A 26,937-nucleotide genomic window follows, 5' to 3' on the forward strand; every position below is an offset into this window, starting at 1 on the left:
ACACCTCGTAGCTATCTCTATGAGTGTCGGTAGAGACGAGCTTTTGTGACCCGCATAACCTCTCCGGATTTGAGATTCAGTCTACTTCGCCCTACTTCATCGGTCACAGCTCTGTCTAAACTCCTCGTCATAGCGGTTCATCTTCTCTTCCCTGTCTTGAGCAACACAATTTCGCAGATCATTTGCCAATGACGGCCACAGCTCGACAGGGCTCGCTCAGGCACACACACATGGCCATAACACGGACTCGTTTAATTTGCCGCCGCTTGTGAAGTTGGAAGCTCTTGGTCGCCCGTGTGAGCTGATGGATCGGCAACTAGCCTTTAAGCGATTCATCCACCCTCGTGGTCGGCCCAATCCGATGATACCCCTTGTCGATGCTGGATCTAACTGTTCCGATCTTGGTGCGGGTCCGGTCTGGTCGGACCTTGATTTCCAACTTTTCAAGGACATCCTGCAATTTTCCCTAGGCCAACATCCAATAATTAGCCAAGAGAAAGTTAGTGCAAGTTGATTCCTTCTTGTCTTGTTGCTAACTAGATGTGCCCTGCATCAACGTCAAAGCAATGGCTCCTTCATCACATTACGTTGTGTCGATACTTTAGAGGAGTGCACAAACTTGCATCTGCCAACAAGCATGTATCTTAGAAACCAACTTTCCAGGGCCTGTCCACCAACACCTAAATCAGGATACGAAATTCGGCTTTGTTCAGCGGCAGCCTGCCGATATCAGGGCTTTCCATCTGCTTCCCGAGATCCCTTAGTGACCGGCTACTTGCACTCAGGCACCGTTACACTATGTACCCCCGCGGGTCTAGCTGACACCATCTAGCTACCGGTACCTATTTGCAGGCATGAGCTACAACACGGTATCAATTACCGAAGGGGCTCTAAATTCTCCCTCGTCATCAAACAATATGCAGTATGCCCAGGTTTGATCAACACGCCTTCGGGCATGTCGACATGTAAATGATTCGATAACCCACATTTCAACCGCGCATCAATCATTCCTAGCCTACCAGCCCAGGCGATCAAGATCAGCAAGGTGACAACCCCTGCTAGCGCCCCCATCCTATCTGACATGTGTCTATCATCCGAGAACCCACGAGCCCCAAGACTTAAGGCAAGCAATTGTGTCCATCAAGTAGGGATCTACGTGCGAGACTTGGATGGATGCGAGACATTTTCCGTCTCTGTTCAGTATTAGCTCGGCATGAGAGCAGCTTGATGAAATTGGTCCAGCTGGGTCCAGCCTCTAGCTTGCAGCGGAGTCCGTTGCTCAAATCCTGAACTTGCCGGTTGGCTTTGCTATGACAACAACTTTTGATGAACGGCAAGAGCCAGTACTTGGCAGTCCTTTTTCGTTCATCCAGCTCCTCGACGATCTTTTCGCTTCTGCAGTAGCCAGATGATCACACGGGATACCATTTTGGGGTTCCGGCTCTTCTAGACGTCAGCTTAACTAGCGACACTTGGTGATCTCGAAAGAAGGAACCCCTCCTGATAAGCGCTTTCTTCTACAGCATAACGTTAGCCCTTGCTTCTAGTTACCGCTCCCGTATAGGCTAGGTTTCAAATTGATATTGCAAAGGATAGAGCTTACGAAGAAGGATAGCTATGGATCATGATCTCCATTGATTAACGTTCTCGAAAGTGAACTACTGCACTCGCCCTGTAATCCTGAGCAGAGCTCTTGGTGCCTCGATCATATGCAGCTCTCAGTATTGTCCACATTAGGTAGTAGGCAGTTCAACTAAACCTCGGGGGGGCTTGCGGCAGCTGAGAAATCCGCTCCCCTCCACAATACCTGCACATCTTTACGCGAGATCGAATCCTGAAGCCAAGTTTCCCGTTGACCAACCAGACAAGGCAGCATCTGCCATTGATCGGTCCGTCACCTTACACGTCAATTTCTCTCTTTGCTCTTCCGCCTAATCGTTGCCACACAATGTGACGGTATGCAGGGCTATCATCCCGATGACTTAGTTTTTGTCTAGCCATACCCATCCCATTCTCCCTCCAATGTACCTCGGAGACTCGTCTCATCTAAGTTAAGTCAATCTCGGATGCCAATGCCTTGTTGTCGCCAACGGCCGCTAGCGTACGCCTCCCATGTGGCTCCTCGCCCCCTTCTTGTTCTCGAGGTCCCGTTTGTAGATATGATCGTCAGGCTTCAATTCGACTTCAACACACCCTCTCTCTGTCTTTGAGAATGCTAAGCTTCGGCGAACTTGGCGGGTATTTCCACTAGGGAAAGTAGAGGAAGCATTGCAGCCGTGAGATATTCCTCCAAGTAACGTTACTTGGTTAGTTGGCGATGATCACGGCACGGGAATAACATCACAAGTCAACATTGACTAGACTTGAGCCGCCATCACTGTTAGACATGAGAAACACAATGATACTCCAACATAGCTGTTCATCTTTCTCAATTGATTGTCTTAATTCTTTTGTCGTCTCATGTTCCCTAAAGCATTGGACCACGCTATCTATGCTAAGTCGATCTCTACGAGAAAAAAAATAGAATAAAAGCAAACAGGAGGTATCTTGCAAGCAGTCCCAAACGGCCTACCACATAACCTTTGCCCCCTCCCCTTTCCTTTGTCATGAATTGAATCGAAAAGTCCCTGATCGTCCGCGCCTCGACACAAGCTGCCGTCCTCGTCGATGCTCCTCGCTCAAGTAAAAACAGAATATTCAAAAGTGCCCAATGGCACGGGTAAAACTTGTATGTGATCGAACACTTTTTGTGAGACCACTCGTGTAGCGTCTTCCCCCTTCTCTTTATGCACTCGACTCATTCCCTGGACTTTTGAATCCCACCCTGTCCTCCTTTCCGTTCGAATGTGCATCCTGTCATCCTTGCGCCCCCTTCGTTTTGCTAGCATGTAGTATAAATGGATAAACACAACCACTGATATGGCTGGGAAATGGTATAAAAATGTCAGACAGGCAAAGTTGCCTTGTCCTGTCATGACGAAATGGGTCCTATAGAAATGGAAAAGGTTTCTTCAGTCGCCCTAGTGAAAGATTCGATCCTTCAACGACGAAGCCGAAGATGTCAGACTACTGCGTTTGCTGGCATCCTTCCCAGGTGTGAAAGAACTATTCTCTGCCTTCTGGCCCTCTTCCACTAGGTTCGTCGTGCTTTGCCGCTGTGGTTTCTTGAGAACGCCCCTGGTCTTATCATTGGAATTGGACAAGCTTGTCAAGGACGGTCGCTCGCTATTAGATTCGCTACTTCGGCGTTGCTTGATAAGTTTCCGAGGGAATCGTTTCTGAGAGGTAGAACTGTCCGCAATGGAAGCTGAGTCTATAGAGCGGTCGTCACTGGACATGCGACTAGGAGCAGGCATATTCGTGGGATGTGGTGAACTGCCCCGAATTACTAGTGGCGATGGCTCTCGTTGCTCTTTGTTGTACACAGGGCTATCTTGTGCTTGCAGCGCGGTCGAGTCAATTGGATGATTGAACACAGCCTCTTCCTGCATGGGATCTAAGGATGCGTTGGATGATCCTCTTGCTCCCACACTCGGTTTAACTACTGGAGAAGGCAGAGCAAAAGACGAGTTGGTTCTGATGGTAGGGGCCCCTGCCTGGGTAAGCGGGCTGGGCGTTGATTGTTGAGGTACTGCAGGAGAAGGCTCTGGCTTTGGTGGTGCGTGCTGTAACGAGTCAGTATATGACGGCTCGCGAAAGATTGGCTTGCTCACCTCGACACTAAGATACGCGTCGAGTTTCTTCTTGAGTATCTCCGATCTGACGGGTTTGGCCAAGTAGTCGTTCATGCCAGCAGCCAAGCACTTCTCCCTATCTCCTTGAATTGCTGAGGCTGTCATGGCGATCACTAGAATCGTGCGCACTGCATCCAGAGAGTCCTTCCTGATCAGCTTTGTCGCCTCATAACCATCGAGAACAGGCATCTGGACGTCCATTAAAACAACGTGGTATGGTCTGCCCTCCTTGGCCTTTTGGCGAAGACCTTCGACGGCTTTGAGTCCATTGTCGTAAGCCTCGACGCCCTTGTATCCCAGTCTCTGCACATACTGAATGGCAATCTTCTGGTTAATTGGGTTGTCTTCAGCAACACAGATGCGAATCTCATCCTTGGGCACCTTGGACAAGTCTAAGTAAGGGTTTGGCGATTCAGCGCGCTCCACGGGCGAGTTGGCCGCGAAGTAGCGGTCGACGTTGGGTGTAGCTTTGGTCTGCACGTCTCCTGCAGCAACATCGGGCTTGGCCTTCTCGAATGTGACGGTAAACCAAGCTGTTGTGCCCACGGTCTCTTCGCTCTCGAGTCGAATCTTGCCCTTCATCATCGTCTCGATGAGAGACTTGCAGATGCTGAGACCGAGACCACTTCCACCATACTTTCTCGCTGTGCTGGCATCAGCCTGGCTGAAGGGCTGGAACAGTTTGGCCAGCTGTTGAGGAGGAATGCCGATACCAGTGTCTCTAACCCAGAAGGTAAGAGTGGCATGCTCTTGTGTCTCTTTGTCAAGTCGAGCACCGATGGTAATTGAGCCATCTTCAGTGAATTTGAGACTGTTTCCAATAAGATTGCCCAGCACCTGATGAAGACGAATGGGATCACCATATATCAACATCGGTGGTAAGTTGATGTTCTGTACAATCTTGACATTCTTCTTGGACGTCTTTTCGCGATTGCTGTAAGAGACGGCCCGAACGACTTCGCGAACCATGTCTTCGGGGTTGAAGGCAATGATGTATAGTTTCATCTTATCCGCTTCCATCTTGGAGAAATCCAGAATATCGTTGATAACAGTCAAGAGCAGATCAGCTGAGACTCGAATAGAGTCGGCCATCTCAAGCTGATCCTTGTTCAGTTCACTATCGCGGAGTAGCTCTGAGTTACCGATAACACCGTTGAGGGGTGTGCGAAGTTCGTGGGAGACGTTAGCCAAGAAGATGGATTTAGCCTTGGCCGCTTCCTCCGCAAGCTTGACGTTTCGCTTGGCTTCTGCTTCTGCATTCTTGGCCTTTGTCTCTGCCTCGAGTGCCTTGGCTAGAGCTCGCTTCTGCACAGCAACCATGGAGCGGTTTTCTGCCGAAATCTTTTCCACGTTCTTCATCGCCAGCGCGTTCGAGTAACTGATACCAATCTGGTTGACGAGAAGTTGCAGCACAGTGACGTTACGATCGGTGAAAGCACCTGGCTCACCCTCGAGGTAGAGGACACCCAGTAGTGGTTTATTGCCATGGCAGATGGGGATGGCAATTATGCTCTTGCCAACAGGGTTCCTCTGAAGCCAGGAGTCGTTGACGTTTCCAAACCTTTCATCAGCTACCAAGTCGGGGACAAAGACTGATTCGAGGAAACGTGTGGAATAGAGAACAACATTCTCGGCGATAAGTGAGGTTCCCGACAGGGGTAGACCCGGTATATGTGCCGAAGCACCCCTCTCAGGATCGCCACTGGCTGCTACACACCAGGTATCCATATCGTTCTCTTGAACAACGATGGCAGCCAGGGTAGCTGAGCCACCACATGTTTGAAGGATGACATCGCACATAGTCTTCAATAGCTCATCCACTTGAAGCACGGAGGAGATGACCTGCGAAGAGACAAGAATGGCATGCAGATCGATCATATCGAGAGCAGGCAGTCCCGCTCCAGGCTCGGCCTGGATGTTCATCGAACCTCGCCATGCTCCTATGCGCTCGCCCTTGTTAAGATCGGTCATGTTCATGGTGTTAGACGGAATGTGTGTCAAATCCCCACCATCCTCCGCCTCCACAGTTCGGTACTGCACTGATGCAGTGTCGGCAACGAAGTCAGTCTGCACGCCAGTGTCGGTAGTTCGTTGATTTCTCGTAGGGCCGTGCAGCAATAGGCTGTGTTCTTCCTCGACGGCTTTTGCAACGCCCACGGCACCCATTTGCCTGAACAATCCAACTGCCTCGAGAAGTGCTGCGCGGGCGGATCGACGCGCGCTTCGGCGAATGAACATGCCAGCCATAAGGTAATTGCCGAGGGCTTCATTAAAGACTGAATCATGCTCTGTAGCATGATCCAAAGCAAATTCATAGTTCTGGATAGCATTGCCGTAGTTCCCGGAGAGTTCCTCAATCTGCGCCTGCAAGAACTTCATCCAGCTCAAATAGTTGATGTCGGAGAGTGAGCACCATTCATCCATCATCTTGACATAACGACGCAGCTCCTTTACAACCTCCTCGACCTGCGAGGAAAAGTTCTCATCTGGGGAGCAGGGAAGCTGGAGCTTTTGTAGTAGGTATCCGGCACGAGATAAGCCGTAGAACAATAGTATCAATCTACTGTTATGCGCAGACCAGAGCATACTGAGCTGATCAATGGCGTGGCCGCCAATTTCCACGGCACGCTCGTAATGTCCATAGAGGAATAATGGTATGATCTCAAAGCTCTCGTAAAAAGTGATGGATCGGTTGCTTTTGCTGCCGCAACTAGCCAACCATTTCTTGTAGTTTTCCGCATTGTGCGTTTCATCGTTCATGACTTCAAGTGCATTCTTGATGCGAGTCTTGCCCTGAAGAGCCCGACAGAGCTGCTTCACAGCAATGAGTACTGAGCCCCCTCTAGAGTCAGAATACCAGTTGGGGATCTCCTCGCAACCGTACTGGCAGAATCCTTCGAGGTCTGCGCAGTTCTCTCCGCCAAAGAACTTGAAGATTGCGGACACTCCGTAAGTCATGATGGTCGATATTCTATCGCCAGCAACTGAAGCGTATTCCACAGCATCCTCCATTTGGGCAAGGATCATGGGAATCGTCATATGGACGTGACCAACGCACATTGAGTACAGCATCAATCCACGAGCCAGGAAGAAGGGATCTTGAGTTTGGTAGAGAAGGTCCTGGGAAGTGTTGCTCAGATCCACTGCAAACTGTGCCATGTTGAAGCGGGATAGTGCGATCATCGCGAGGTAAAGGAATGCCATGCCAGACTGGGGATAAGCTCCTCTCTCGAGGTGCATCTCTACCATCATAAGGCTGAGATGATAAAATTGCAAGCCATCACTCCACCAAGCAGCACTGATGGTTTCAGACAAGACAGCACCTATGGGTGCAACGCTGGGATCTTGCGCCTGTTTGTAGTTGAGGAGTTCGCCATGACCCATAGTCTGAATCTGAATCGATAATCGTTCGAACTTCTCATCGCATTTTCGGAAACTTGGCTCATCGTCAACTGTAACTCCAAGCCCAGTCAAGCAATCTCTGAGCGAAGCTAAAGCAGCAGCAGAATCGCCATCCTGTGCACATATCCTTGACTGCAAGACATATGCTGGTGCTTTGTCAAATGGCGATTTCCCGTTGGCAAAGATGGTGTTGAGGATATCGTTTGCTGCCTTGTAATTACCCATGTAGAGATAACACTCGGCTGTTCTCAAGTACAGCTGCATCGTTTCGTCGTAAGACACATCTTCCTTGCCCTCCGTCCAGGGGTCATCCTGCAGCAGAGCAACGGCCGTCTTGTAGTATTTCGCAGCTGTGGGCTTTGCACCGCTCTCAGCAGCATCTTGGGCGCAACTTGACAAGAGCTTGCGGTACTGTCGGCGATGGGGAATTCGTCTCTGGATGATGTCAACCGCTGCGCAGATGTGTGACGCTATGTTATCCAGTTGCTTGATTTCGCTGCCGTGGTATTTTTGAAGCGTTTGTACGATGATAAAGTGCATCTTACGCGAATTGCATTCTTGCAGGTCAGCCGAAGCATGGATATATCGATCGTGGGCGAAACGGAATCGATCATCTGTCTCACTGGGCACTATGATGTATGCCTGAATGGCTGCTTGAAGGCCGGAGATAGCCTCTCCTTGCGAATAGGATTTGTGTGTGAACGTCGCACAGCATGCCCCTTTGTCGTCGTCGTGGTAATCGAACTCGCCACTCATCAAGCGACAGATGAGTTCGAATGAGAATGAGTTGCCGATAAGAGCAGCCCAGGCTAGCAAGGTCCGCGCTGCTGGAGGAAGCTCTGACAAACGATGGGTGATGAAAGCGGTATCCAGCGTATCGTAATCCTTCTCTCCTGCGAACTGCTCGAAAAGTCTGTCGAGGTCGTAGTGCCATTGACTATCCCTATAATCGTACCAGATGCACTTCTTCCGGTGGCAAGCACTCAGCATCTCCCTCATATAGAATGGGTTACCCGCCGTTTTAGACTGCAACACTAGGGCAAGAGGAAGGACTTCTTCTTTCGGTCGGCAGAGTGTCGTTGAGACGTATTGGACTATGTCGTCTTCTGTCAAAGGCGAGAGGGTGATTCGAGTGACTTGAGGGGTGCCAGAGCGAGGGAGTTCGTCGTTCTCGGGAAGATGAATCATGCTTTGGATCCTGTCCCATGTTATCTCCTCCGTACGGTAGGTCATGATAATAACCATTTTCATCCGTGAAGCAATGATTTGAGAAATCAACTCCATAGACTCATCATCGGCAAAGTGGAGATCATCCAAGCAGAAACAGATGAACTTGTGTGCAGTGAAAACTCGGAGAACGTCCAAGAAGATATTCATCAATCGCATGGTCTTGGTGGATGTGCCCGTGCGAAGGAAGTCTGAGGACGATTGGGAAGCGACGCTAGGATTCCTCGCGACTAGCTTGGGAGAGCCGCTAGGAGAAGACCCCCGACGCTTCAGTCCTGATCTGACACTACCTTTGTTGTTGGAGCTAAACTGCAGTGATGAAGAAATTGATCGACCAATTGTGGCTTCAGGAGGCCCCAGAAGAAACTCTGGAAGGCCCAACAGGCGATGCAGCATTGGCCATACAGGACGAACAAATTGCTTAAGACCTTGATGGAAAGGGGTCTCGGTGTTTCTCTCACCCCAGACTTGCTTGAACAAGGACGAAAGCAGCTTAAGCAGAGGTCCGAAAGCTGTTCTCCTGGCGGTGTCAAACTTGGCCGTAGCACAGTAGCCTCGTCTCCTGGCATCGGCCAGAACACTCTGAACCAGACAGCTCTTTCCAAGTCCACCTGCACCTTCAATTGTAACAACCTCGCAGTGATCACGGCGGCGAAACTTGGCTGATCCTAGCTGTCTTGATAGACTGGATGCTGTCGACTCTACCATACTATGACGGGTCTGAGAGTCGGGGCCAGAACTATCAACGAGACTGCGCGTTTCCATCGAGAGGGACTGGTGTCTCTCCCAGGGCTTAGCGACTCGGGGAAGCGTGCCCGAAGGTGACGATGCGATTGTGTCGCCGGATATTGTTTGCGCGTCTGAGTATAAGGGGTTGAAGCTGGTCTTTGGTATCCTAGTTTCGGAGGATGCGGTATGAGTGAATGAGCCGCTTCGGTAGTTGGTGCCGTCTACAGAGCTTGCTCCTTCGCTAGAAATATCATCAAAGGTGGCGACATCATTTGACAAGTTTGAGCCGTGAGAGAATCTGTTAGTGTCTCCCTTGAGGTTCATGGCGTGGCTTTTTGCGACACGATCAATGACCTTGCTTAGTTCTTCTTGCTCCTCTTGGCGACCGATCATGATTGCAGGGAGCATGAAGAATGACGATACATCCTTTGTGCCAATCCTCCACTCCTTAAGTGCCAACCAGTCTCCATCACCAAGAAACTCCTGCACCTTGGCCAAATCGTAACGAAGTCCGCTCGCAGAGTGGTACCGATCTGTGACACTCTTGGCCGTGCATCGTTGTATGATTCTACCAACAACATCCGGAACATCAAGTCTCACGGTAGACACGTTTGGTATCCTCCGACCAAGAACGCCTTGTACGATGTCGAGAGGGGTGTCGCCGTCAAACACAGGTCGTTGTGTCAGCAACGTCCAGAACAGAACGCCCAGTGAGTAGATATCGGTACGGCTATCGGGCTCGGCGGGCATTCGACCTGTCTGCTCGGGACTTATATACAAGAGCTTGTTCCGTGCGCCGAGTTCTTTCGAGAGAGTTGACCATCCAGTACTTGTCAGACCATGTTCGAATGAGCGTACCCCAGATCCAAAAGACAAGACTTTGACCTGCCCTGTTTCGGCATTGAAGTGAAACGCATCGCCTCGAATTTCGCCGTGGATCATACCAAGATTATGGTGTAGAAGCTCCAAACATTGTGCTGCGCCTATAGCAAAGTCGAGGAAGTATTGTAGAGAGATCGGGTCGTGCAACTCGGGTTCATTCTTTCGTATCGAAGTAAAGGTTTCTCCATGGGTGCGAGCTCTGTAGAAAGCCGGGCCCATATCAAGCACCTCCAGCAGATAGTTGGGCCCTGGATGCTGATATATAGCAACGACAACTGGTGCGCGGTCACCAGGAAGCGGATTTAGTCTAATTAAGTCTAAAGGCTTCACGATATGTTGTCCCGTCGGATCCGAATTGGCGATTAAGCTTCTGGCAATATGAAAAGCCCGTTCTTCTCGTAAAGCATGATAAGATAGCCGAGCAACGACTTTCTCTTCGACATAAGGGGCGTCATGTGGGTTGTTTGATGATGATGAAGCTGGAGGTGTGATTGCCTGGGTATCGTAACCATCGCTATTTGATATTGAGTGGTACGGTTCTGACGGAGAAGGGCGGCCAGATTGCAGCCTCAAAGCTGACCCTGGGCTTGAAGCAATGTGAGAGCTCGAGGGCGAAGGCACCGACGAGACAAAACGTGTGCCAACAACATGCCTAAACGTAGTCAGAGATAAAGTCTTGACCAGGCCCACGAGCAAGTCTCGTAGACCATGGTGGGGTCATTTACCAATAGTCATAAGAAGAATGGAAGGGTAGCTGGTTTTCGTCCCAAGTATATCCAGCTATCTGACGCAGTCGCTCGTAAATTCGAGGGGGAGGGTCGAGAAGGTCGTCGGTAACGAGAGAAGCACCGTCCATGATGGTGCGCGAACTTGGGCGCGCCTCGAGGGCGAAACAATCGGTGCCGGTAGCAGAGCGGGAAGACCACGAGAAGCGAGCGTTGGTATTCAATCAAAGTCTGAGGCACATGAAAGTGAAGCGCCCATCATCGGAGATATATCGGCCGGGAGTTTTTTGAATTGGACGGATCGCAAGCTAAAGAATGGAGAATTCGGTATCGAAGGCGAAAGAGAGTCGGGCGCAAGCGGAAACGTAGCAGAGCGAAATAGACGATGAGTTGAATATTTGGATTGGTGATCTTGTAGGATCTACGTCTGGAAGGCCGAGCGTTGGTGGAACTCTACAGTGCTGATGACCCTGTCTATGACGGTAGAGGCTCGCAATGGATAATAATACGTTGACGGCAGATCCGGTCGGCGTCTGGGGAATAGCTGTAGGCCCAGAGAGCTGTTGATCCCGCGAGTGCAAGGCTAAGGTTAAGGGTAAGGCTTGGGGAAAGATGAGATGAGGACGAATCGAATGATAGAACAACTTTGTGGTAGTTAGTGTGTGGTGGTTACAGGACCGTACCGTAGTGTACCGTGACCGCCGAGCACAGGTACGCAGACGCAGACGCAGAGGTGGGTGACTCTTGGCTTTGGAGTAGGTTGGCTTAGTTAGGTCTAGATTTAGGATGCAGGACTGTCTGTGAGTGGACTTTCTGTGGATTCCCGCCCCTCCCCAGAAGGAAGAGACTTGGAAGTAATGTTTTGTTATTACCGACGGGTGTTTCTGTTTCTCTGAGCTTGGTATGCTAGAGGATGGTCTAATGTTAGTGGCCCTTTAGAGGCTACAGTCAAACTACACTCTCAAGTCAATTGCAAACTTCTACTAAACCGTCAACCTCGTGTTGCTTATCAACTCGACGGAATTGGTTGCCATGTTTTTTTTGTGTGTGTGTCAAAGATACAGGGTCCAAGTCTTGTTCACAGGCTGGTCCCGTCTTGAATGGGTAGTGGATGACGGAATAGCAAGGGTGGTGTCCCGGTTTGACAGTTGGGCCTGTAGTGGATAGAGACGCAGACTCAGACTCAGTCAGACTCTCAAGACGCAGAGTAACCATGAGCAGAACACGTTGTTCTCTCGCTTCAGTTCAGGGTATTCAGTGTCGTATTGCTTCTCACCCTGCATCTTCAGCTTCTATTGGACACCGTCTCAGGCATAACTTGACCCTGTTTCAAAAGAAAACAAAAACACCAGACAGAGTCATGCAATGCTCCTACTCCACCACCATCGTGAACAACCTCAACTTTACTCTGGTATATACCTCAGAGTAGCCCCATAAGAAACTTACTTGACTTTTCAACCGAAACTTTACATCATTTCAAGCTCTACTCCCCCTTGGGCATCGATGGATAATTACCCTCTCAGGTTAAGGATGCCCCGGCCAGATATTCGTAGATATCTTATCTATTACCACCCATCCCTTTTCCTTTGGCCAAAGCTTAGAGCTAGAAGAAAAATCTTCATCTAGCTCTTTAGCCAAGATTAAAGAAACCAACATTCCTTTTTATAGCGCATCCATTCAATGAGTTGTACTGCCCGTGGCCTCCTGCAGACCCTCATTGCGCAGGAGCCCAAGAGGTGGGATTGACAAATTTCGGCTTGTGCTGCGAGATGGACCCTTGTGGCGCCGTTTATGGGGCACTTACCAAGCGCTTGCTTTATTGACTTTTCCGTTTACTTAGGTTGGCGTTGCTGTTTTGACGATCCGTCCCATGCAGTAGCGTATTCTGACCATCCATTCCTGTGATGGAAGTGTGAGATTATTGTAATCTGCAGATTCCCCTATGTTTGTTGTTGTGATAATCAAGTCTGAACCTATTAACACCGAGTCTTCCACTTCAGCCCCTTGACTGCACTACGTTGACGATGATGTAAGTGGCAGGGAATTAATTTGAATGTCACTGAAACATTCAGCTCTTAGCCGCCAATGATTTTGAAACACCATCACAGCTGAATACCATCCATCACGATGATATCAAAATTACAAAACACGAAACAAGCAGGTAAACCAAAGAACTATCCTCTAAGAATTCGATCAAATTGAAAAAACAAACAGATTGTATGTTCTATTGTATGTTGTATACTATTATGTATCGCGGACAATCCATTCATTGGTCTAACCCTAGAGCAAGAATTCCAGATCTATCCTCTATCATATCATGCCCCGCTTCGCCAGCGGAAACCTATATCCATCCGTCCAGCTGACTGGGAACCCTCACCAGCAGCCTTCTTTGTCTTTATTTCCCGTCATCACATCAATCCTAAAAATCCGGACTCGTCATTTCTCGAGGCGCTAACTCGCTTCTCACAATGTTTTCTTGTACACATATCTCTTGAAATATCAAACAACGTGCCCAATGCTAGATTGCTCACGCCATACCTTCAACTCCGTTCCGACTCCAATGCAGTGGGTATTTACTGAGCCTTGGAGTGGTTGGGGATCCCGTTGGTCTGGGGAGTGCTGAAGACGAAGTTCTGAGTGAGACGACGCTCAGTGTTCTGGCGGGAGTTGACAAAGTCGGGGTAGTTGAGGGTCAGCTCGACAGCACCGCTGTGGATGGCATCGACAGCCTCGACACCGAGCATGAAGGAGTGGTCCTGGTTACCGACCTCGTATCGCCAGCTGCCGAAGCGGCCACGAGAGAGGATGTCCATAGACTCGAGCTTGGGGAGGACCTGCTTGAGGATACCCTCACGCTCAAGAGTGGGGGTGGGGTAACCGTGGTCGAAAGCACGGTGGTAGGTGGAGACGATCTCGTCCTCGGGCTTGATCATCTCGGTGTTGATGAGACCCTGGATGCTGTCCTTGAGGAGGTTCTCAACATCGACGGGCTTCATGGTGGACTGAGAAACCTCAAGCATGATGGACCAGTAAGGACCCTCCTTAGCCTCGGAAGAGGAAGCCTTCTCACCATTGGCAAGGTAGAGAGTAGGGAGCTTGACGTCCTTCTGAGGCTGGTTGTAGGGAGAGTAGTTGGAGAAGATGGTGGCACGGTAGAAGGGGCAGTTGTCCTCAGGGAAGTACAACCAGCACTTGTCACCGATGCGCTCAGGGCGCTCACCTCGGATACCAACACCAATGACGTGGGTGGTAGAGTAGTAGAGCTCCTTGGTGAGGCTCATGAGCTCCTTGTTGCCGAGCTTCTCAGCGAGGTGGTCAACAGCCATGGTGTTGACGAGCTTGTTGTAGCCAATGGTGCTACCGTCGGCGAAGTAGGCAATCTTCTTCTCGGCATCGATCTTGGTGACCTCACCCTGCTTGCCGAATCGCTTCTTCTCCTTGGGGATGGTCTCAGCGACGGCGATCCAGATACCACCGGTACCATCACGAGCGGGGAATCGGAAGGTAGCGTTGGGGCCCCAGTTACCGGCAACCTTGTTGAGGATAACGTTCTTGGTGACAAGCTTAGCGTCAGGAGCGGCGACACGCTCACCGAGCCACTGGCATTGCATCTGCGACTAATTAGTACACCGCCTTCACCGTCTTTCGCATTTGGGTTGTTATCATACCTTCGTGGTGGGAACGGCCCAGACCTTGTAGTTGTAAGGTCGCATGAAGATGTTAGCAATACCCTCACCCATCATGCGAACGATCCACTCGTCGAAGTCCTTGGGCTTGGTGTTGGCAACACGGCACTCGAGAGCAGAGTCAATGATACCCTCGATGCAGTCGACCTGGTCCTCCTTGGGGAGCATGGAGATGTTGTTCTGGAAGGGGTAAGGGACCCAGAGGCCCTTGTAGCGAACGTAGGAGATACGCTGGTGGGTGTACCAGTCATCATCCTTGGGGAGAGCCTCGTCGATAACGTCGTCGAAGTACTTGTAGTGGGAGAAGATAACGTGGCCACCGACATCGTAGAGCTGAAGAACCGCAAGTTAGCGACAAGTTTTTCGGTCGAGAGTGAGCGGCGGCAACTTACGAAACCCTCAGGAGTGATGTCAGTACCGGCAAGACCACCGGCCTTGTCTGAGGAGTCGACAATCAGCCATGAAGGGCCGTTCTGTAAACATCGTCAGTCGAGATTCTTGCCTCATGTTGGAGGTGGCGGTGAGTGCATACAATGTGGTTGAGACGCTTGGCAGCACCGAGACCAGTAGGTCCCATGCCAATAACGAGGACATCGACGTTACTGGTGAAGAGCAAAAGTCAGTAAACTCTGTTGTACGACAGGAAAGCATATCGCAGCAAGAATTGCTATTGCTCAATCGCAACAACGGGCGGAGGATTAACTCACGTATCGGCCATGGTGGGGGTATTAGATGAAGTTGAAGTGGATATGTAGAAGAGGGCAGGAGGAAGAGAAATGCGCAGACGCTGACAACAATGGAGCGACTGGAAAGAGAAGAAGCTGTACAGAACAACGAGAAGACAGCGAGAAGATCAAAGCCCCGTGGTAGCTGTAGATATTGACCGCGATGGATTGCAGAAGTGAGGTGGCTTCAGGAGAGCGGGTGGCAGAAAAGGAGACAAGACGGTAAGGTAACTTAACGGATGGCGGGGCTAAAATTATTTTGGAGCCCCTAGGCTAAGGGAGAGGGGACCCGACTGGGGCCTTGGGTCCACCCACCCGACCCCTGGACTGCGGCGGGCAGGTGAACGTGGGTGGTGGGCTGTAGGCTGTAGGTTGACTGTATTCTAACATGGTATTGGACGATCCTGTCTTGATGTGATGGATTTGGAGGATGATCAGGGTCAGAGTTGTGATACAACAGGGACTTTTATTTGAAGATAGGAGATGTTCAGCTTTGCAGAGACGTGATGGCGTCTGTATCTTTATTTCTGGAGGCCGGATATTTGTCGATTTGCAGTCCTAGTTGGATGTGCTACTCGAGTCAATCTCAATATTTCCTTACCCTAAGGTTCCCGAGTAAGTTTTAACCTTGGCCCAGAATAAGACGGTGAAGATACTAAAAACAAGGTAACGTTCTACTCTAGTGTTGATGTCTGTCAGAATTGTTCGATTCATCAACGATAGTACTCTGTATGATACCCTAGTCTACTACAATAGTTTATTGCATGAAATCCTCCTCTCAACACGTTACCTGCATATATGTGTAACGGACACTGTGCCATGGATGGAGAATATTAGCTTCTTTAATTAGTACCGCAGCTGTTGAGTGGCTCCCGTCGTCTCGTCTTCTGCCAAGAAGCCATCAAGACCAGAAGCCTTCCGGAACTTTGGAGACATGAGGCTGATCTCTTGTCAATCTGATACGTTCCCAATATACTTGAAACCTGGCTATGCGAACATCCAAGACATTGGTATCATCATAGCCTCGAAGAGCATCTTGTTGTTTGCAAAGTTAATGTGGTTGACTCCCAGCCTCTCGAATATACGTAACAGCCTCAATTCAGATGTCCATCGATGCATGAGGTCCCACACAGAACGAAGCTGTAATTTCCTAAGATGAGGTGCAATTCTACCTGCCATGGTAGATAAGATAAGAGTTGTAGTGAAGGTGTCTTTAACTGGACGATGAGGCAAAACTCCTCGTCAGCCTTCTCGCTCAACCAATCCGTGTAAGGCGCACGACTTTGACCTCAATCTCTTCCCGCCTGTCACCAAATTAATTAGATACGCCACAACTCGATGCTTCTATCCGAATCTGGGTCTGGACTTGGACTCGTGTATCCGTAGTGCACTGTATCATCCTCGTTTGAGATTCGGGCTGATGCTCGTTACATAGATAGACAGCAAACAATCTCGTGTTCCAGAATTCCCGTCTCTCGTGCGCTCCGAGTCTGTTGAAACGTTCTATCAGGCAAATCCCATATTGGCCACTTGCTGCGGATTGTCAGCCTTGGTCAGCTCGGGGACTGACAATCTCTCAATAATTACAGCCAATGTTAGTTTCTAGGCGGAAGATGCAATGTCAGGGGTATTTGAGTAGAAAGATGGATGGGTGGAGAAAGCCTAGAAGAAGTCGAGGGATATACTGCATCCGTACAGTGCAGGAACTGAAAGTCAGCTTTATCTTGATAAGATATGGAGCGCTATTGACGGTCCATATGTCCAATAATAGCTGAAGCAATTCTTTTGCCCGAGTGTCAACCAGAATGTCAAAGCTATCAAACACCACCCGGACTGAAGCGGTCAAAGACTAACTGTTCGCAATTGACACTAATACCAAAGTACTGTCGCAATGTAACAAGCTTCGCCTGTCCCTTCTCTCTTTGGATCTCTTCTCCGTAAACAAGCGATGATCGCGGCTATTGTTCCCACAGCATCGGCTCATGGCATCCACCTTGAAACCACCACTATCAAGATATCTGCAGCCGCGAGATGAGGGCCACGCATAAGGCTTCGTAACCCTCGACCAACAGACGTCACTGGACCCAGGTATAGCACAGGATTAACTGGTGGTTTCGCAAGGCTCCGTCTCCACTGGACACGGGTATTTTCGAATCCTCTAACAGCATTCATACGTACGTACTCTGAAACGAGGAAGCAGATCAACAGCGGGATCGTCCAGGCGCTAAGTTTTGTCACTTCCTGAGAGCCCAGGTACAGTAGGTGGCTTACAAGGCGATACGGATACAAGGCTTGAATTTCGCTCGCGTGGGAACTCTAGCCTTGGTTCCTTGGCTCGTCATGGCATGGATGTCACTGCCGACAGCGTTGCTTGTTAGCACCAAAGCCGCTATGGTGTCAAGGGATGACCATGCAAAAGGGGGACCGGGACGTGTTTGTTTCAGGAGGAATTCAATATAATCATGTACACGTACCCGGCAAACAGGAATATAGAGTTTTGCATCCACTGAAAAATGCCCTCTCCTATAGTAACGCAAGGAGAATGTCCTCCCCCTTTATATGCAAGTACCGGTACTTGTTGCCGACTCGGATGGGGTATCGAGATGCATAGATGCTCTGACGATCCCACGGTGAGCGACTCGGTTCTCTGCATTGTGTTTCTATTGTTCGTCAACATGAGATAGATGGGTCTTGAGGTCGTTGGCGAATGCTTAACTGAAAGCCAAGTCTCGAGAAAGCTGGGTCAAGTCACAAGGAAGACGATGAAGAAACATGGAGTTCTTTGGAATCTCTCGCTTCGGATCTACAAATATGTGGGCAATAAGCTGATAGGATTCTAATCACGTTCCGATGCCAAGCAGGATCTACCGATTAACTTACTGGAGACCATCCCATGTCATGATTGCAATAGGAGCATAGATGAAGACAAGCTTTCTATCAAACGCGACACCTTTTCTATATGCTACTTGGCTCGTTCCCTTTACCTACCTGGACCATGTTTGGTGGATGACTGGCTTCATAGAAGTCCTGGGCTAGCTTGAGGTTTCCTGAGTTGACACTTGACTTTGACAGGACTCGCCCTTTCGCTAATGTCTAGATCAAGAATGCACCGTCGTATGTCTGCCACTAAGACGAACATTTAGAGAGAAGGGCATCAGAAGCAGGTATGTTGAAACCCAGTTCAATATACGTTATGTCATTGAGGCCAGAAATCACTGATCGTGGGAATGCTTAACTTAAAGTTAACAGTTGACGAGGCATTCGTAGAAGCTTTGGCTGAGAACTATACCAATGGAGAATTCCAAGAGGCTGTATCTAAGCCACCCTTTTCTAGTTGCTTATGTTTGCTTTGCTCTAGGTGCAACCTACATATGTTCTAATTGTAGCAAGAGCTGAAAACGTCCATTATTGAAATGGCTTCGGCAGTTGAAGGTTTATTGAAGTTGTGGCGGGGTGAGATATCGTGGGGAGTTTAAGAAGTTGCATGTATGTATGTCTGTATGTACTTGGTCGATGATATAGTGACCGCAGATGTAATCAACGTCTTCGTTTATTAAAAGACGTTTGATCTTAAATAATCTTATCCAATGCAATCTATCTATGCCTTACAATAGTGGCAGGCTCTACTATCTTCACATGTTGTTCAACCACCCATTACTGTAACCATCCATTCCTCCCTTTGACTTCAAGCCAAAGGCGTCATCATGGGAAAAGATCAATGGACAACCAGCACAGTGCAAGAACTAAATGCTTATCTGACATACACCTAACCAAAGGGCGATCTATCAACGTGGGTAAAATGATTCGCCAGGCTTAGCCCCTCCAGCCGCACTCAAGTGACAGAGAGCAGTGCCCCTGAAGACTCTAGGTAAAAGTATCAGCCAGTTTCTTGTCACAGTTACAGTACAGTCTGTACACAGGCACTCAGTACCTTGCAGTTGAAGTCCCCCTGTACACGCGTCAAAGCAAGCTTCATGTGGTACACGGCCCGGGGTACCTGTACCTGTCCTGTAGGTACGGATACATCCACTTTTTGCTCGTGTTGAGAGAAACTGGCTGATCGGGTTTCCTTTTAGTGCTAGTCAGGTCACTGACTACAACACCCTCGTCCACTAATATTCCTCAAAATGCCAATTTCAGAAGGAAGAAAACCCTTACATTATTTTTTTTAATTGCCGCGCCTCACCCTGGGCTGGCTTCCGTCCACCAAAATAACAGCAAACCCACCCCCCCTGGATTCAAGATCCATCCCATTCAACTGCATTGGCATTGGCATTGGCCTTTCGAGATCTAGTCAACGTTCCCATTTGCTATTCCCCTTTTACTTTACGTACCAACCAACCAACTGAAAGTACGGATACTGTACTGGAGGTCTCATCATCTACACTTAACCCTCTCCCTCCTCCAAATCTCATCTCTTTTTTTCCTTTTCCTCCCTCTTTCTTTTCTAGAACCAGGGACGACTTCTTGTTATCTTGTCTTGCTTCTCTTCAGTCCTTCTCTAGCCTTACGAACTTACTACATACTATTTTATCCCTTGCTACGCTACTACATTACAGTAGTCCAGCTTTTTCTCGCCTTCTTCTCTTCTCTGAGACCTTGTCTCGCCTGGGCCCCGCCAAATTGCATATCAAGCACCCCTCGCCTTTCCCGATTCTATTCCATTACAGGACTCGGCTGTCCGTCCGCTCGTTTGCGCGTCCCCCCTAAAATCTGTCTTCAAGGGGGTCTCTTATCTACAACTTCTCGTCGACAGCCTCAACCATTGGAAACTTCCAACCACCAAACCTTTCCAAAAACACCACCAAATAAATAATTAATCAAAATGTCGGCCGACGAGAAGATTCGCGTCTCTGGAGAGACGCCTCGTGCGACTACTCCTGTTCTTCCTACGGTTAACCCCGGTCTCGAGAAGTCAAAGCCCGCTGGCGCTGGCATTCACCCTACTTTATACGTTATGTCAGTAACTTTTATCCTCGAATTGACTTTTGCGATGCTCCTGTTGCTAACAGTATTTGCAGTGCTTGGATCGGTTTCTCTTCATCCGTCATTCTGTTCAACAAATGGCTCCTCGATACCCTCAACTTCCGTGCGTTCTCTCCTCGATCTCGTCACTCGATTTGCGGCTCCCTTACTGACTTCAGCTGATTTCAGGTTACCCCGTCATTCTCACGACTTACCACTTGACCTTCTCGACCGTTGTCACCCAGGTTATGGCACGATGGACCCCCTACCTTGACGGCCGCAAGACTGTCAAGATGACCGCTCGCGTTTACATCCGTGCCGTCGTTCCTATTGGCATCTTCTTCAGTTTGAGTTTGATTTGCGGAAACTTGACGTATCTCTACCTCTCGGTCGCTTTCATCCAGATGCTCAAGGCTACCACTCCCGTCGCTGTCCTCATCTCTGGCTGGATCCTGGGTGTTTCTGCTCCCAACCTGAAGCAGTTCCTCAATGTCTCAGCCATTGTCGTCGGTGTCATCATTGCATCCATGGGCGAAATTCACTTTGTGACCGTTGGTGTGCTGTTCCAGATGGGCGGTATCGTTTTCGAGGCTCTCCGACTCACCATGGTCCAGCGCCTACTGAGCTCTGCCGACTACAAGATGGACCCCTTGGTCTCTCTGTACTACTTTGCTCCTATCTGCGCTGTCATGAACGGTGTTGTCGCCCTCATCTGGGAGATCCCCAACTGCACCATGGCCGAGGTCTACAACGTTGGTCTGTTCACTTTCTTCCTGAACGGTCTCTGCGCTTTCATGCTTAACGTCTCCGTCGTCTTCCTTGTAAGTTTTCCTTGACAATATTTGCCAGTAACTCAACTAACATCCTTTTCAGATTGGCAAGACTTCCGCTGTCGTCCTCACCCTCTGCGGTGTTCTTAAGGATATCCTCCTGGTCGGCGCTTCCATGATGATCTGGGGCACCCAGGTCACTCCTCTTCAGTTTTTCGGTTACTCCATTGCTCTCGGTGGTATGGTCTACTACAAGCTCGGTTATGAGCAGATCAAGGGCCACATCGCTGATGCCAACCGACAATGGGCCGACTTTGGTGCTCGCAAGCCTGTCCTCCGCAAGGTCACCATCCTTGTTGCTACCGCTTTCCTCATCTTCACCTTCTTCGGCGGTCTTGCTCCCAGCTACTCCTCTGAGGTCGACCCCACCAAGTTGGCCAACGAGGTGTCTAACCGTTTCGGCATGAACGATGCTCAGCACGTTTAGAGCTCTCTGATATACGGTACCCATGGGATACAAGACCCTGACGTTTACTTTACGGGGCGAACGGCGATCTAAGGAACCTTTTTTCTATATCCATTATTTCCTTATGTATTACGCCAACCAGGTTTTGAACTTGGTTTTGATGCGCCCATGGTCGGGTTGACTAGGCGCGCTTTTTTCTGCGGATTGGAGACTTTTTGATATATTCTGTTTGTGAGGATGGGCGGGTGGTATTATGAAGTGTAAAGCCATAGAGCTGGGCGCAGAGCGCGAGGTAGCGGTCGCATGCATGAACCGCATCACGAATGGTCTAATTGATGTGTAACTCTAGACGGCGTTTGGCCATAGACATGTAGAAACGAAACGGTTAACAAAGAAAACCTATCATAACAAAAGTTCACTATTTTCAATATTCTGTCCTTTCCCGTTCGCGTTGACATTCGTTCGCGTTAATGTTGTGCACAAAGTGGATGTTACGTTTTGACGGTAATTCATTTTTGGATTCATTGCCTCGTAGACGTTCAACCGTCAAGAAGAGTCCTCAAGGTCTATTCAACAACTCATCGATGACACCAATTCATGAAAATCCACCGGTGGTATCCTTCGGTCGGGACAACACGTCCGTCCGATCCGCGTTGTATATTGACGCTACAATCACGCGGCAAAGTAGAGATCTGATCTTGTTTAAGAAACTTCATATTGAGCCCATAAAAACCGGGGTTCCTTAATGCCATCGATGCTCTTTACATCCCGCCAACTCCCTAACCGTGATGGAGAAACGATTGCTTTTTTAAAACTCTGTGGGCAATGGTTAGCTCTTGTCATGCACAGACAAAATTTGTGTACACCAGCACTCGGCAGACTAGTGACGATGCACAGTTCTACCAAAGTGGTAATGTCACAAGGACGGTATAACATACTGAGAGGGGTGAAGAACCATCGGTTCTTTCCGCTGGTGTATCGCTCCTCAAGGACCTTCTTGACAGTCTTCTTGGCGTCCTCGCGTTGGGAAACCTCCTTGAAGGTGTCGTTGGAGACAGCACCCTTAAGACCCTCGAGCTCGAGAGTGTAACGAGTGGGCATCAAGTGGTTGTAGTTGATGACCTTGATGAAGGGCTTGATCTTGTTTCGCTTCTCCTGGCGGGTCTTGGACATGCGGCGGGTGATCTTGGAGGGGTATCGCTCAATGCCGGCAACCAGGGCGTGGCCGAAAGGGTGAGGCTTGTTGCCGTTGTCAACGGGCTGGATGATGACAACCTGTGAAGCAATATCGAGTCAGCAATCAATGTTTCCTCTTGACGAAAACAGAATATAAAATCGTGTCCCAGCATGTCGGTCTTCCTTGGTTCTGCGCCTCGAGATAGTCGTCGGTATACATGATATAAAACACCAAATCGTGTTCTTGTTCATCTCTCCACTCTCTCCCAATTCCATCTTGATCGAACGGCGCAGAACTCGGGAAATGCAATGGCAGTACGATATTGTCGCAGGCTTCGTACCTTCTTTCCGGCGTATCTGCCGCGGGTGATGATGGCGACTCGGCCGACCTTGAGGAACTTCATCTTGTCCGGCGGTGTGTTGTCTGCTGGTTAGTGAGGTTGCGAGGAAGATGTCAAGCAAGCAGCAAAAGAAGGAGATTTAGAATATTTTCGGTGATTGTGCGGGCTGGTGGGGAAAGTGCGGTCTAGTCACATGACAAAAAAGGTACCGACCTCTTTCTGTTTTCATTTGAGGGCTGTCTGGGCAGGTCCGTGCATTCCATTTCGGCGGCATATCTTCGCTTACCTAATACAAACTCTAGCTTCTCAGCATTCGTTGTTGAGTGATGGGAAGGTGAGCCATACTGATATCTCACCTGAATTGCTCCCGTATACTTGAAGCCTTCATAATCAATTTACATCCAAAATGCCTGCACCAACATATATCATCTCTCGCGTTGCGGACCCGATTTTCGGAGTCCTCATTGGGCTCTCAGCTGCTGCTACGAGAATCAACCGCGAGGAGAAGGATAAAGGTCGAACAACTCAAGAGACTCTTGCAGCTGCACGACGGTATACTATAATGCATTGCCTGGTTTAAACAAATGCTGATTCATTATATAGACGATTAGGACTCGCTTTCTCGTCTTAATTTGAACCATCTTGCCCCAGTCTCAGGGTCACTGTTTCATTCACCATTTTTATCTGTACGACTGGTGTCTTATTCCCTGGGACTTTTGGGATATCAATTCTTATTTTATATATACACTTTAATCGCCGAATGATGGACCATATTCCTTCTTCATTGCTTCTCGCACAATTTGCCCACAAAGCTTTGCTGTTGGGTTGACACTGACAGCTAAGCCCTTTGCAATGGGGTTGCCATATCTTCCTCCAAATGCAAGGTCCCGAGACGCAGCCTCTTCAAAGTCCAGTCTTTCCCATTTTGACTCATCAAGAGTCTCATCAATATCCAATGACCGAGTTGGCAATAACCTGGCTGTCTTGAGATATAGAGCAGCCCTTTGGGTGTGGGCCATGGATAGAGTTCGTGCGACCTGTGGAGAAATAGGTGTTGTTGTTGATGGCGGGGAAAGCAGGGTAATTGAGACTTTCATGTCCTCCAAAGCTGTAGCAGCAGCTTTTCTTCTTTCAGTTGGATCAGGTTTCTCAATAAGAGGCATGGATGTATCTTTGCTGTCGGCCAGCAACATGGCATCTCCATACAATCGCCTCAGGATCTGAACACGGTTGTTCCTGGCGCTGGCGTAGTTGGGATGTTCAGAGATCATGTCCTCGACGGCGGAAAGACTTTGCTGATAGCTTTTGACAGCAACATCTTTGCCTTCTTCAGCCGAGAGGCTCTTCAGCTGGGCTTCGAGGCTCTGAATAGAACGAATGATCTCACGTTCTTTCGCGACTACCCGCTCGTACACACTAGCATCTGTGATGTTAGGGTCGCGGGGTAGTGAAGAGTCGAGGACGATGCCGGCATCTGGATTTGACTCAGGGTCCTTGATTTTCTCAAGGATATTGATATCGTGTTTGCTCAAGCACACGGAAGTCATCCTGAAAGTTGTCGATTGATTTCGTTTGATGATACAATGAAAGAATTGATGAGTAGTCTTCAGCTGAGATATTCTTTTTCGATACTCGGCGACAACGATATAAACAATCGGAACTATACTCAACAAACTTCAATCCGGGACTCTTCGGAAACTTGTTGTGACGTGATGAAGCAACGGCGACGGCGGTTGAAGAGGCTGGCAGGCGTTCTAAATATCATTTCTGATATTGGGCTTGCTGTAAGCCGACCTGCCATAATTGGCGGCTCGGCTTTAGCGGGAAGCGCTCAATATCACGCAGCTAACGTTCACATCACCGCTTATGGATATTCCAAATGCAAGGATGGATGCTTCGGCCGATTTGACGCTGACAGTTCCGCATTCATTCATAGGATATGCCGCCAGACTGTGGTTGTTAAGCCGTGTTGACATCTATGGCAGTAGTCGGCCCAACTCGGCTTGGGGCGGTTGGCGCCGCAGCGGGACCCTGGACGGGGAAGTTCCGCAGTGATAACCTCACAACCCTCAACAACTATCTTCGGCACAACCGCCCATTGAGATCGATCAATTGGGGTATCTTCGCTCGTCGATGATATCAGTCAGACCGCTGTCTGACGCGGAGGCCCCGCGCGTGACCCTTGGCCCTGCCATGACGGGCATGGCTTTGCTTTCTTACGCCGCGATTGCCATTGGTTCTCTGTGTTAATGATACCGAAGAACCAACGAGGATGTTTCCGATGGATCTGGCAGGTATTGAGCTATCTCCTGCTCATCCTGGAAGGTGTCTTGGGCCGTACAATGCCTTCTCGAGGCGGAGGTGTTCCGTCAAATATGACAAAGAATAATGCAAATACCTGTTGCTTCAAAGGTTAAGCCGGACTGTAATCAAGATCAGGATTTCTTACATATACGCTTGATCTCCCCCGTCTTGTTCGTAGTTATCAATTCATCACAATTACGAACCAATCTTCACAGCTTCTCGAAGCCGCCACAAACAAACATTTCAACTTCAAGCCTCAATCAAACGGTTATTCTACTATCTTGATATCAAAGACTCGCCCATCGAACCGTCTGTGTGTCAATGTCCCCTTCTGCCATCACCAACTCGCCTCCTCAGCAGGCCGCCCAGCCTACTACTGTTCCTACTGCTTCTTCCCTCGGCGACAACACCTTTGCGGTTCAGCCGCCCCCTAACTTCACCGGATATGATCACGTAACCTGGTGGGTTGGCAATGCCAAGCAGGCTGCCTCCTATTACACTACCCTCTTTGGCTTCAAGCCCATCGCCTATAGGGGTCTCGAGACTGGAAGCCGATACTTTGCCTCATATGTGGTTGAGAACAACGATGTCCGCTTCGTCTTCACCTCGCCTCTGCGATCTGAAGCTCACCTCCCCGACGATGAACCCATCTCCAAGGCGGACCGAAAGCTCCTGAAGGAGATCTATGCTCACCTCGAACGCCATGGCGACGCCGTAAAGGATGTTGCCTTTGAGGTTGAGAACGTCGCAGGAGTATACCACAAGGCTGTCCAGGAGGGCGCCGTTGCTGTCCAAGACCCCAAGGTCGACAAGGACAAGGAGCACGGCTCCGTCACTACAGCTGTCATCTGCACATATGGTGACACCACTCACACTCTCATCTCGAGAGAGAACTACACCGGACCTTTCCTCCCCGGTTACCGTACTTGGAAGAAGCACACTGCTACTGTGTCTCTTCCTGAAGTTCCCCTGGCCCGCATCGACCACTGCGTCGGTAACCAGTCTTGGAACGAGATGGACTCGGCTTGCGCCTTCTACGAGCAGTGCCTTGACTTTCACCGCTTCTGGTCGGTGGATGACTCTCAGATCTGCACTGAGTTCTCAGCTTTGAGCTCCGTTGTCATGGCTTCCCCTAACAATGTTGTCAAGATGCCCATCAACGAGCCTGCTATGGGCAAGAAGAAGTCCCAGATTGAGGAGTATGTCATCTTCAACTCTGGTCCCGGTGTCCAGCACATCGCCCTTCGTACCCCTGATATCATCACCGCCGTCACAGCCCTCCGCGCTCGTGGTGTTGAGTTCATCGACGTCCCCTCTACATATTACACCAACATGCGCCACCGCCTCAAGACTGAGAAGCGCAACTGGGAGCTCAAGGAAGAGTTTGAGACTCTTGAGCGTCTCAACATCCTGATCGACTACGATGAGGGTGGCTACCTGCTACAACTCTTCACCAAGCCCCTCATGGACCGACCCACGGTCTTCATTGAGATCATCCAGCGCGAGGAATTCGATGGTTTCGGCGCTGGTAACTTCAAGAGCTTGTTCGAGGCTATCGAGCGTGAGCAAGCTGAGCGTGGTAACCTGTAAACCATGCAATTTTTAATATTTCATGCATGACTGCGGAGCAGTATTATATGCAAACTTAACCGAATAACATTTGCAGAGGAGGATAAAGAAGGACCAAAATTTTGTTGAAGCATGAGACGAGTTCACGATAGCATGACCTTAATTGCGATGCTTGACAGATACACCGATGCCTGCAAGGCCTTCTGCCTGCAGGACTATTTAGACTGAATTAAAAA

At 49.4% G+C, this 26,937-nt stretch overlaps 7 protein-coding genes across 7 annotated transcripts; 3 read left to right on the forward strand and 4 right to left on the reverse strand.

The window, feature by feature from the left end:
• Positions 1 to 3,710: 3,710 nt before the first annotated feature.
• On the reverse strand, positions 3,711 to 10,830 carry B0J16DRAFT_241984 (putative histidine kinase HHK1p; the record flags this gene model as incomplete). Its single annotated transcript, XM_046123060.1, has 2 exons — positions 3,711 to 10,626; positions 10,700 to 10,830. Coding segments are annotated over 2 exons (7,047 nt in total), but the record flags the coding sequence as incomplete, so codon positions are not given.
• A 2,442-nt stretch (positions 10,831 to 13,272) lies between these two features.
• Positions 13,273 to 15,103, reverse strand: B0J16DRAFT_379928 (uncharacterized protein; the record flags this gene model as incomplete). The annotated part of the gene is made up of 5 exons (XM_046131035.1): positions 13,273 to 14,310; positions 14,368 to 14,718; positions 14,778 to 14,858; positions 14,918 to 14,987; positions 15,093 to 15,103. The coding sequence occupies 5 exons, from the start codon at positions 15,101 to 15,103 to the stop codon at positions 13,273 to 13,275; spliced, it is 1,551 nt and encodes a 516-aa protein (XP_045985943.1).
• Positions 15,104 to 19,670: 4,567 nt separating this feature from the next.
• B0J16DRAFT_53118 (triose-phosphate transporter family-domain-containing protein) lies at positions 19,671 to 21,747 on the forward strand. Its single transcript, XM_046134008.1, has 4 exons — positions 19,671 to 20,069; positions 20,132 to 20,199; positions 20,265 to 20,896; positions 20,949 to 21,747. The coding sequence occupies exons 1-4, from the start codon at positions 19,936 to 19,938 to the stop codon at positions 21,330 to 21,332; spliced, it is 1,218 nt and encodes a 405-aa protein (XP_045985944.1). The 5' UTR covers positions 19,671 to 19,935; the 3' UTR covers positions 21,333 to 21,747.
• Positions 21,739 to 23,297, reverse strand: B0J16DRAFT_53073 (ribosomal L27e protein family-domain-containing protein). The gene is made up of 3 exons (XM_046134007.1): positions 22,829 to 23,297; positions 22,250 to 22,586; positions 21,739 to 22,127 (listed from the first exon to the last, which is right to left on the reverse strand). The coding sequence occupies exons 1-3, from the start codon at positions 22,889 to 22,891 to the stop codon at positions 22,120 to 22,122; spliced, it is 408 nt and encodes a 135-aa protein (XP_045985945.1). The 5' UTR covers positions 22,892 to 23,297; the 3' UTR covers positions 21,739 to 22,119.
• On the forward strand, positions 23,235 to 23,459 carry B0J16DRAFT_379931 (uncharacterized protein; the record flags this gene model as incomplete). Its single annotated transcript, XM_046131036.1, has 2 exons — positions 23,235 to 23,380; positions 23,432 to 23,459. 2 exons carry the CDS (start codon positions 23,235 to 23,237, stop codon positions 23,457 to 23,459), a joined length of 174 nt encoding a protein of 57 aa, XP_045985946.1.
• B0J16DRAFT_53072 (uncharacterized protein) lies at positions 23,298 to 24,510 on the reverse strand. The gene has a single exon (XM_046134006.1). The coding sequence runs from the start codon at positions 24,373 to 24,375 to the stop codon at positions 23,578 to 23,580; it is 798 nt and encodes a 265-aa protein (XP_045985947.1). The 5' UTR covers positions 24,376 to 24,510; the 3' UTR covers positions 23,298 to 23,577.
• An 839-nt stretch (positions 24,511 to 25,349) lies between these two features.
• Positions 25,350 to 26,916, forward strand: B0J16DRAFT_53065 (Glyoxalase/Bleomycin resistance protein/Dihydroxybiphenyl dioxygenase). Its single transcript, XM_046134005.1, has one exon. The coding sequence runs from the start codon at positions 25,454 to 25,456 to the stop codon at positions 26,720 to 26,722; it is 1,269 nt and encodes a 422-aa protein (XP_045985948.1). The 5' UTR covers positions 25,350 to 25,453; the 3' UTR covers positions 26,723 to 26,916.
• Positions 26,917 to 26,937: the final 21 nt, after the last annotated feature.

This window comes from Fusarium flagelliforme (genome assembly GCF_020744385.1).
Source record: "Fusarium flagelliforme strain FIESC 12 MPI-CAGE-AA-0113 chromosome Unknown B0J16scaffold_2, whole genome shotgun sequence".
Taxonomy (NCBI): Eukaryota; Fungi; Ascomycota; class Sordariomycetes; order Hypocreales; family Nectriaceae; genus Fusarium; species Fusarium flagelliforme.